Source organism: Nelusetta ayraudi, unplaced genomic scaffold, assembly GCF_046127955.1.
Source record: "Nelusetta ayraudi isolate G7.1 ecotype Tasmania unplaced genomic scaffold, CSIRO-AGI_Nayr_v1 ptg000136l, whole genome shotgun sequence".
NCBI classification, from domain to species: Eukaryota; Metazoa; Chordata; class Actinopteri; order Tetraodontiformes; family Monacanthidae; genus Nelusetta; species Nelusetta ayraudi.
Genome location: NW_027466186.1, coordinates 3847318 through 3858100, shown reverse-complemented (window position 1 = coordinate 3858100; position 10783 = coordinate 3847318). Strand labels below are relative to the sequence as shown.

At 49.1% G+C, this 10783-nt stretch overlaps 1 protein-coding gene across 6 annotated transcripts in view; it reads right to left on the bottom strand.

The window, feature by feature from the left end:
* Positions 1 to 229: 229 nt before the first annotated feature.
* Positions 230 to 10783, bottom strand: part of LOC142879402 (CUB and sushi domain-containing protein 3-like) — a 194173-nt gene continuing 183619 nt past the window's right edge. For 5 of the 6 annotated variants that reach the window (XM_076012676.1, XM_076012678.1, XM_076012677.1 and 2 more), the window contains 7 exons: positions 7399 to 7578; positions 6582 to 6647; positions 3838 to 3996; positions 3324 to 3436; positions 2333 to 2420; positions 1613 to 1754; positions 286 to 933 (listed from right to left, as the gene is read on the bottom strand). In XM_076012676.1, the coding sequence (XP_075868791.1) occupies positions 774 to 933; positions 1613 to 1754; positions 2333 to 2420; positions 3324 to 3436; positions 3838 to 3996; positions 6582 to 6647; positions 7399 to 7578 (908 nt within the window). In that variant the 3' untranslated portion in view covers positions 286 to 773. The other variant, XR_012925297.1, reaches the window with a different exon arrangement.

Sequence of the window (10783 nt, the reverse complement as noted above, 5' to 3'; positions counted from 1 at the left end):
GAGGTACCGTCCAATTAAGAGGTAAAATTGACCGTATAACTTAAGAGGCCGACTGCGGCACAGACACCAGTCCAACGAGCCGCCGCTCCCTTACCCACTTCCTCATCTTGAGCAAAACCTCGCTGCTCGGAAAATGAACTGAAAGATCGCACGCGTCAACCCGAGAGGCCGCTCTCCTCCGTGACATCATCACTCTGCGGGATCAGTGGTGGTGGTGGTGGTGGTGGTTGGGAGGACGGGGGGGGGGGTGCTAACGCGGTAAGAAGGGGTCCAGAGTTGGGCTGTTTTTTTTCACAAAGAAAGGTTGAAGTCCTTTATTTGGCATATTCACGTCACCCATTGTATTTGTACAACAGAGCATAAAATACTCTTTTTTTTTTTTTTTTTTCTCAAAATTAGTTCTATATGCCAGAGGCTCTTAAATTCATAAAACCCACACTCACAGAGTGTAAGAACACCTCACCTCGCCGCGCCACCGGGAGACGTGGCTCCTCCCCTTCCGCTCTCAGTGGCCACTGAGGTTGGGATCAAGTTGCATCTGTCGTAAAAGTGTTGCTCAAAGTGTGCTTTGTGTTTCTGATCAACTGTGTCCTTGCTTGTATGTCATCAGAAACAGGGGGGAAAAAAAATAAATCTCTGTCTTTCTCTCTCCAAATATATATGTGTATAGCCATGTAAAGCAAACAGTGGGAAGTTACCGCTCTCTCTCTCTCTCTCTCACTCTCTCTCTCTCTCTCTCACTCCTCCTGTCTTTCACTCACACTCAGCAGACATCAAACCATTGTGCAGATGGTGTTGAGATTGGGGTCAAAGCGAACGACTTTCCCTTCAGCCGCTTTGGTGTTTGTGTTGTACATGGGATTCTCAAAGGTGGCCTGTCCGTTGTTGTTCTCGTGCACCGAGCATCCCGTGTACTGCGCCTTGTCCGTTTTCCTGAGGGGGAGGAGGGGATTGAAAAAGAAAGGACAAAAGAGTGAGGTTGCATTTCACCATCGCGCCGGATCCCAATTATCCCCCCCCCCCTTATAATCCGTACGTGCACGCTCCCATTAGCTCGGCCAGCTGCAGTAGGTAAATGAGGCTGAATAGTAATTACTGTTAAAAAAAGATGAGTCAGAGGAGGCCGTATGGCGTTTTTCGCTGCTAGTCAACATAATGAATGCATGTTTTTTTTGCGCGTCAGAGGGGCGGTGGGGGTGGGGGGGGTACGTGAAGAACCAGGACGTTCGGGCGCCGCGGAAATCAATGCGGACGCGCGCAACTTTAACGGCGCATTGTTCTCATTAGAGGCGGTGCGGCCGCGGAGGCAACGCGTTGACTCGTCTTGCATCACGCTTTTGAGCTTCCGACCAATAAAGCCAGCGAGTCTAGTGAGGAACGCCGGCGTGAAGTCAGCCGCTGGAAGTGGGACACGGTGTACTCGCAAGCATTTCTCGATTCCTCTGGCTGCGGCGGCGCGGAGCTCCACATAAAATCGGGCTCAGAAAAAAAAAAAAAAAAGAGAGAGATACTTGCACAACATCAGGACTAAGGTAGCCAACTTTAAAAGTCGACATGCAAAAAGCCAGAGTTTGCTTTTTGCTTTTTTGTTTTTGTGTGTCTCGCAACGTACCGCTGCTTGTAGAGATAAAATCCCAGGCCGGCAAAGATGAGGGCGAAGAAAGGCACGAGGATGGCGACGGCGACGGAGCTGCTGTTGGTGGAGCCGTTGGCCTCGGGGTCGGCGACAGTCACGTTCTCTCTCACGCTCAGACCTGGAAGGGGGCAAAAGATTTCGGAGCGTCACCAATCTGGATGACATCCGAGCCGGAGTTACAAAGTGGCTCAGACACATGCGAAGAGGGCGATGCGCATCGTCTGCCGGCGACGATGACGGTAATGACGGCGGCGGTAATGAAGAGGGCGATGATGGCGATGACGGGAAGTGGAAAAGATCCAGCTGCTGGCTGATGATGGCGACGCCGAGATGATGGCGCGGATAACGATCGCTGCGGTAATCTCGTCGAAGACGATGGTGGGACGATGGCAACGGGAAAGCGGAGCGTGGCGAGCGCGCGCGCACGCACAAAAAGTGACAATGAGGGACGGCGACGTGCGACGGAGTCATCCACTCTGCGGCTGGCGGAGGCCATTAGGGGAGCCGCTCCCAGCGTCTGCACGCCGTCTGCACGCCAAGTGGCCGCCGTCGCGGGGCTACGCATGCCGCCGACGGGACGTGATGCCACAGGCGCGCATGGAGCTGCTGAGTTTCACTGAGGTGACAACGTCGGCGGGTTGACTTGGCAGACAGGCGAGCTGGCGGAGACTCGACGGCCCGTCGGGCCACACGTACCGACTCTCTGAAGTCCGAAGCGGCCGTAGTCTCTGCCCTGCACGAATCCCTGGAACACGTAGCTGCCGCCCTCGGGCTCGGCGGACACCTGGGAGAGAATAACAAATGGAGGGGGGACAAAAGGCTTGAGGAACGGTGCGCTTTGTTGTCTGCATGAATAATAATAATAATAATAATAATAATAATAATGATGATGATGATGATGATAAAAAAAACAAAACAAACACCCTGGATCTTCTGGATGGTGGGCGGGAGAGGTGCTGCTTCCATATTCCACGATTGCTCTATAAAGTCAAATAATCACGACAGCCTGTCAGGCTGCGTATGAAAATAACACCTGAGGGTTGTGTGTGTGTGTGTGTGTGTGTGTGTGTGTGTGTGTGTGTGTGTGTGTGTGTGTGTAGGCGGGGGAGAGGGACGCCCAGCACCCAGGGAACAGAGCTGGATCCTATCAATAGTTCCACTGTGTGCGTCCAACTGTCGCACGCTGCTCTTAAGTGGATCTCCCATTTTGCTTCTGAAGATGAAGTTCGATCCCCGCCGCCGGAATTCGCTCTGCAGTCACTCCAGGTGCCTCCGAGGTGGCGGCGTTAAAATTGCAAGCGGCGGGCGCGTTGAAGCGGCCCACGCGTGCGTCCTGGCGGCGCGAGCGCTCGATGTAAAATGTACGTAAACACGCGCGCAGACAATGCAGAAGGGACGCCGCTGTTCCTCGCCGTGAATCACAGTTCCCTCTCATTTTCTTTGGCGGCGCGGACGAGAGAGGACTAAAAATGGGCTTGATTTAGTCTTGCAGGGTTTTTTTTTTTTTTTTTAACTGCCAGGTAGTTACAGCCTCATTACCTGTAATATGGCGCTGTCTGTCAGGGTGAGTGGGAGGGGGGTGGGCAAAGGAAAAGGGAATTGAAACAAGGCAACATGTGCGGCTCCGGGGGGGGGGGGGGGTTATTTCTTGGGCCGGGTGTTTCAGGCTGCCCCTGCGTATACTCACAAATCCGTCCATTGCCCAGGACTCGTCGGTGATCCTGTTCAGGGAGCTGTGGGCCAGCGCCCTCGTCTGGTAGCGCAGCAGCGTCAACCGGGCCTCGTGGCGCTTATACACCCCTGCAAGGTGGAGGAGGGAGGGAGGGAGGGAGAGAGAGAGAGTGAGGGAGGGAGGCAAACAGAGAGATCAGGCAGCGCACGTGTTGGGGAAACGCTAAAGAAGAAACGGGCAAAGGGGAAGCAGGCTGGTGGGGGGGGGATTGGGTTGGGATGGGGGTAGATGGGGCTTGGAGATGGCAGGAAGCCGGATGGGCGACTCTTGCGCGAGCAGTTAGCCAGTCAGTGAGAACCAGCACATCCGTCTTTAAGGCCAACAGTTAATTTCCACTCTCATGCATGAGATCACTCGCTGATTGACTGATTGACACGAGGCACCCGTGAAATAAATGGAAGTGACACGAGGGGGCGGGGGAGGGCAGGCGGCGAGGGGTGGGGGGGGGGGTGATTTATAGATGACTCACCAGAGAGCTGAAACTCCACGCTACTGTCGGCTAAAGTTACGTTGACTTTCCCCGTCGTGGCGTTGAAGCTGGAGACGGTCAAAGTCATGGGCTGCTTCTGGCCTCTGTAATCGTAGGAGCCCTTCCAGACAAAGTTGGGGGCGAAGACGTCGTCGGGGACTTGAGGGAGGAAAGAGAGCGACGAATTCAATGATGCACTTCAAGAGATCAGCCATCATCAACACATTGACAATACTAATAATAATAATACAAAAAAAATATATATATATTTTTTTTTTTTACCAGCTGGCTGATGTGGATGTTCAAAGTAAAAAGCAAAAAATAAATAAAAATTGCACCTACACAACAAAATGGTAATTAGTGTCAATTAGTGTTCCTGTGCGCTTCGACGACCTGAGAGACAATTAAAGAAGACTCTCTGAACTCACACACAGTGAACACAGTGAAGTTTTTTTATCCAACTTTTAATCAATACCTCAGGAAACACACAAACAGCTCTGATTCTAAACTAAAATCAAATTGTTCATTCATGATTCCTTTGTAAGCCGTCACAAGGACAACACAGTCGGACCGATTATAGCAAGTCTTTGCTGAGCCGAGTCAGTCACCCAGGGTCAGTTACGTGCACACACACAAGCTCCACCCACTCTCAGTCACCGATGACTCACACATCACTGGTTCATAATAGTGTCTCCAATGTGTGGCGTTGGTAAACACCAATGTAATGTTCTGTGGAGTTCTACGGTTACTTGGACGTACGTGGTTGCAAAAAGTGCCCAGCAGGCCGGAGGAGCGATACAATAAACAGATTAGAGATTAGGGCCCAGCTCTCCCATTTTCCAAATCAAATATAGCATTAATGACAGGTGTGGAAGAGTTCAAGACTTGAAGCACTGTAAAAAAAAAAAAAATCAGAATATAAGTGGTTGCAACCACTGACTGAACATAATTAAAAATGTGAAAAATGTGATAAAAATGATTGGCTGGCAATACAGAAAGGAACATAGAGCTCATACCTCTACCTCCCGTTTTAAACTATGTTGTTGGTCTGAATGGCTAGCAAATTTCAATTTTGGTGTAATCTTGAACAAAAATGGCCACAACATTATAGGTTTGTTGTTCATGCGTCGTCAGCTCAACCATCAAACCGACTGGTGATAAATTAAAAGAACTGAACTTTCTCTACCACGTTAGTCCACGCGCCGCTAAAATTTTTTTTTTTTTTCCCACGGCCCGACTCGCCGCGGAACGGGAGGTTTGCAGCGTGCAGGGTGACTGCGAGGCGGCGGCCCGGGTCTGAATTCAGACATTCAGACATCATGGTATAACACGTCCTTCTCCCCTTCTTAATTAGCGTCGTCAAGTGTTAAGCGAACACCTCGGAAGCCCTTTGACACGGGGAGCCCTTGAGAGGGAGCTCATTAATAGACAGCTGCATGCAGCCTGCGAGGTGCTCTCCCTCTGCAGTCTGTCAGCCGGCGTTAGACAGAAGAGGGTACTCTTCATGGCGGCTAATGAAAGGACGGAAGCTGAAGTTTATTTCAGGATACGTCTGTGGGTGAATGGCCTAATGAAGGCTCCGTCAGTCAGACACGCTCGGCTCTGAATGGCCGGGAAAACACATGCGCGTCTCGCTTGCGTCTCACAACGCGCCTTCAGCCGCACTGCAACGCGCAGAAGGCGCGCCGCTCTTTTCATCAGCATTCAGGCTGCCCTTCAAGAGGCGGCTGGCACTGTAAGACGGCGTTGATGCAATCTCTCATTACCTCCGTCGGATGAATTAGTGCGGGAGTTAGCGCAAATTACCGCCATTGTATTTGCATTTGCAGAGGTGCAAAATTATGTACACACATAAATCCATCTCATTTAGCAGGCTGGAAACACTCCAGTGGTCGCCACTGCCTGGGTCACGACATTAACATGCATTGAGGGAGGCGGAGTTCATGGGGAATGTGAACGTAAAAATAATGGGCAATGTTTTTCTTCTTCTTCTTCATCTCTTTGTAAAAACATATACATCACTTCCGTGTTTGTTTTTGTCAATAAAGTCTGGGTGTAAAAATCGAAAAATCTTCTTCTATGGCACAAAAGTCACATGCCGGCCCAGACTTTGGCCACTGGGCCAACAAGTGACACATGTGGCACATTGCCAACCTGGGCTTTGACTAGATGTTGCTCGAAATCTCCCCACAAATCGGTCCAAAACTGCTTGGGACGCTCAGGTGACCGAGGCTCACAACATTTCTAAACCACCCGGCCGAGCAAAATGCCACCGCACGCCGCGTCATCTCCCTGGGAGGAGAGCCAGCTGAAGCGACCCAGCGTGGCTCTGGAGGAGTGAGCCAGAGGGGAGAGCCGTCAGCTCGCCCTCCTCACCGGGACAACATGCTGCTCTGTTTACCCACAGCGTCTCGTCTCCTTTTGACTCGGAAGCAAGGACTCCGGGAGAGGCGCCTTTGTTTTAGGACGAAGCTGTTTACCAAAGTGAATCTCATAATGCGCCGGGGCCGCTTTCAGACAGGGTGGGCGTGCGGGTGTCGCCGTGCCACTGGATGAAATGACTGCAGTATTTCATGTTTTCTTTTGTGAACTACCCCCCCCCACCCCCGCCACGAACCCGCTTTCATGATTGCGCGGCAAAGATCTTAGCGGGCTGAAAAGCGGCATCACAAGACAAACGGTGCGCGAGACTGCTGAAATATGCTGCATCCGGACGCGTAGGAAGCATAATTCACAGGACTCACCATTTATCTTGGGGCTCGGCGTTCCCGCTGCCGGTTTGACGGTTTTCTCGTGTGATTTGGAGCCTGCTGCAGATGGAAATAAAAATGGATGTCATGACAACGTGACGGGGGGGGGGGGGGGGGGAGAGTCAACGCTGCAGCCACCTAATGTTTGTTGTCTGTTTTCCTAATTGTTACCCTTAAATTTTAATAACAAATTCAGAAATTCACAGCAGTGATTTAGTACATTTGAAATGTGTTCTAACAATACATTCACATTCAATTCGCCCTCGACTTAAAGCAGCACTCTGTAAATATTCTGCCACAATTTTTTTATGATCCAAACATTTATATTCCATTGACCTGCGACAGGGAGAAAGGCAGCCGTGTCTCTGACACAGCGCACCCAGCTGGCCTGATGGAGTATAACCCTGGTTGCCTGCCCAGCACCTTCTCACGGTCCCTTGCTCAAATTCTCTAGTCTCTTTTTCTCCAACGTTTTCTTTACTGCCAGTGGCGTCTCAGCCATTATGAATATCCGGAGACTACTGAGCTTGTTCCTCGTAGCGAGGCAAGAGAAGAGACGAGTCAAGCGTTGCCACACAATTGTGCGTGTTCTTATGAGAGAGTGCCGTGCAGCAACCGTGATAAGTTATGTAGCTCTACAACATTCTCCCTGTTACGAGCCACTGAATTGTAGAGAATGACTTTCGAGTCCATCGCATTAAGGTACAAACACGATGCTGCTTTAAGGCAATGTAAACACCATTTTCCCATCCAGCGGTTTCCTTTTCGAAAGCTCCCGGCCAGCTCAGCCTTTGCGGCTGCAGCGGCGTACCTCTGCAGACAGGAACCTTGCCGGTCCAGCTGCCGTCGGAGCGGCAGACACGGTGCTCGGAACCCCCCGAGAGAAAATAACCGAGCTGACAGGAGTACACCAGGGTGTAGCCGTAGGAGGGCAGGTCCAGACCCACCACGTCAGCGTTGGCCGGGCTCCGCGGCTGCTTGCAGGAGTGAGCTGGAGAGCGGGCAGAGGGCAGACGCAGTGTCAGCACGCCAACGTATAAAACAAAGTCGACACCTGCATACAAACTCAGCCGCCTACGCACATTGAGGCAGAGAGCAGAGGGAAACGCACATCCACAAACAACTACAGGCAGAGGGATGAATGAGGAATTACAGGTGGAGGGAGGAGTGGGGGAGGAATGAGGGAAGCACAAAAGGGGACACGAAACTCAGTTTAGCCTTGTGTTACAGTACAATATGTATATGTAATAAGTAGGCTCTTTTGAAGAGATGCATTTATTTACAGGTATTAACCTGAGGTTAAATTGCTTTAATTTGTTATTTAAAAAAAAAAACTTGTTTGTATCAGTAAACTTATTGAAATTTTATTGGTTAAAAAACATCCTTCCACGGTGTCCTTGCGAAAAGTGCTGCAATCAATGTTACCGAGGCCCCAGTGAGAGTGTTTTCCCATCAGCGTGATGTGCATAAAGGTCACTGGTGGATAACGGAAGGAGGCTCCACAGTTGCTGACTGAGGTAATTGGCAGGAGACAGAAGGCTTTTTAGAATGAGCCCAGAGGAAGTTTGGCCAGCGTGACCCAAAAACAAAATGTATTAATGCTAAACCAAACGCCTGGGCAGAGCCAGAGCTTTGTAAGACTGATTTACCTCTGAATTTTGTGGCATGGACTCGCTCACAAAAAAAACAAACAAAAAAAAAAACTTAGGGAGCCAAAGGCCAATATAAGATACGGCTGATTTAACGTGAAAACACTTGTGCTGAATCAAACATTTTGGGACAAAAGGCTGTCACACAGCCACCTCCTCTTCCTGCCCATATTTATTCCTCCTGTGAACGGCTGCGGCGCCGGCTCAGTAGCTGTTAAGGTCACAATCTCGCTAAAACAAATAAATATGCAGATGACTGCTGCTCCGGCAGGAAAACAGCGAGTGGTTAAAACATTTGACTCCAGGGCATCAATAATATTACGGAATAAGCTTAATAATTCCCTCGCTTTGTGCGAAGGGGATGCATTACCGGCTGTCAAGCCAGAGACAGTTGCAAGTGAGTCAGTGCCAAATTGGTCCTTCATGGCGTCTTAACGACATTAGCAGCGGTGGGGAATGAACGGGAGGGGGACACCGGGTTCAAGGCTTTATTGAAGATCAGAACGCTGTGGGGATTTCCTCCGGTGGAGATCACTTTAGCTGCCGTTTGATCTACTAATGTTATGAGCGCACGCCTCGGAGAAGCTGTGGGATAAATTAAAACAGGTGGCCGAATCCAGATGGATCCCTATATTATTAATGTCAAGCTTAGCATGCCACGAGTGACTTTAGCGTTCATCGGGAATCGGCGATGCAAAAGGAGGTCGACCTCGCAGGTCTGACTGAGCCTTGAAAACAAACGCGCCCTGAGGAAATTTAGCCTGGTGTTTTTTTATTTTTATTTTGTCAAATCTCACAAAAAAAAAAAAAAAAAAAAAAAAATACAACGAAAAGAAGGAGAAACTGGCTCGCGCTGCAGGAGTTTTAGATTTAGAGCCTGGAGACGTAAATAAATAAATAGATAAATAATTAAATAAAGCGTCTTCTCGCTTCCCGAGCACAATCCCCGGCAACCCATTTAAAATGACAGACTGTCAGCACATGTCCGGAGCCGTGGCGCCGTTTGTACACCGTGAATATCAGAGACACTTACAAGGGCCACGAATTGTTGTATCAAAGAAGTGTCATATTAGTCATCGGGTTTTGTTGATGGTGTCGTGTTTATTTAGACTTCAAACGGTGCCGCGGGGCCGCTCTCCTGAGACTGCGCCAAGCCTTCCCTGCCGCCTGTTCTTTTTTATTTATAAATATATATATATATTTTTTTACATTTTTCTGTCACAGAACAGCGTGTAATGACTCCGGCTAAAAGTTGACGTCTCTGATGGAGACAGAGTGCACTAGCTGGGGTCAGAGACAGACGGAGACAGACCTCCTGATGGAGTGTTATTGCAGCTGAGCCACTGACACCAACAGCAGGGCAAAGAAGACAAACTCAACTCCTCAAGTCTTTGAAATGTCTTGCAGACGTCCTCGCTGCTGCTGCTGCTGCTGTTGTTACTGCTGGGTGCCGTTGTGTTATCATACAGGAAGCTTTATTTGAGACGGCTTCCTGGACAATGTGCTGCTGATGTTATTCAAACACTCTTTGTTTGCTAAGTTAGCTTTAGTGTGTAGTTTGTTTTCGTTCTGCATTTTTTATTTCTAATGCGATACAAGTTTTTGCACCAAGTGGGCTTGAAATTCAAGTTCCACCCCCGCATCTGGCCAACCCCTGGAGAATAAGGTCACTTACAAATGAAGAAACAGACATGCATGGAAAACACTACTCAAAAAAAAGTTTCGTTTTTTCCACTTTCCAATGTAACTTCAGAATGCTCCTAAAGCGCCCTGGGATAACCTACTGAGGTCAACTTAGTTTGCCGAATCTTTGTACTTTTAAGCGGACTTGTCCTACTGTTCAATGTCTCAGTTCTTATTGCGCGCTGTTCTCTGGCGAGGTGAATTCAAAGAAAACCATGCTGATTTCAAGACATTTGCACTGTGTTCTTGTACCTAAATGCCGTGCTTTCATGATACTTTATTACTATGGCATGTTCCACATTTCACCTAAGAGTCAAATAACCCTAACATTTCATCAGAGGTCTATATAGGCACACAGAGGCAAGTAGATTGATAAAATCCTCTCAAGGTGTCTGATTTGGACGACCAATAATGATTTCATAATCGCTCTAATCTAATAAACGGAAGCGGGTGGGGAAGCCTGCTTCCATCTGAGCAATATTAATTTCCCTGCTAATAAAGTGGGGGGTGAGGGAGGGTGGTAAATTTGTGTACTAATGGCATTGAGAGATTCAATATACCAGCTGGCTAAATCCGAGGGCTGAGGTGTAATTTGGTTATGGGGGTAACAACTGGAAAATGAACCTGCAAAGAGCCAGTTGAACTTTTCTGAGCGTTTTTTTTTTTGGCGGTTTTTAGGTTGAGTCGGCACTTGTTCTGATACTCAGAGTTTCACTGTTTGGGCAGAGGTTCGAGTCAAGGACACAAGCCTTTAAGCGCAGCCATGAGTGGATTAAAACTCCGATTTAGACTGGTGATCAGTAACTTTTTAGGAAGCAACTACTGCGTCCATTGTACGCATTGAACGATGCTAATACCGCCGCG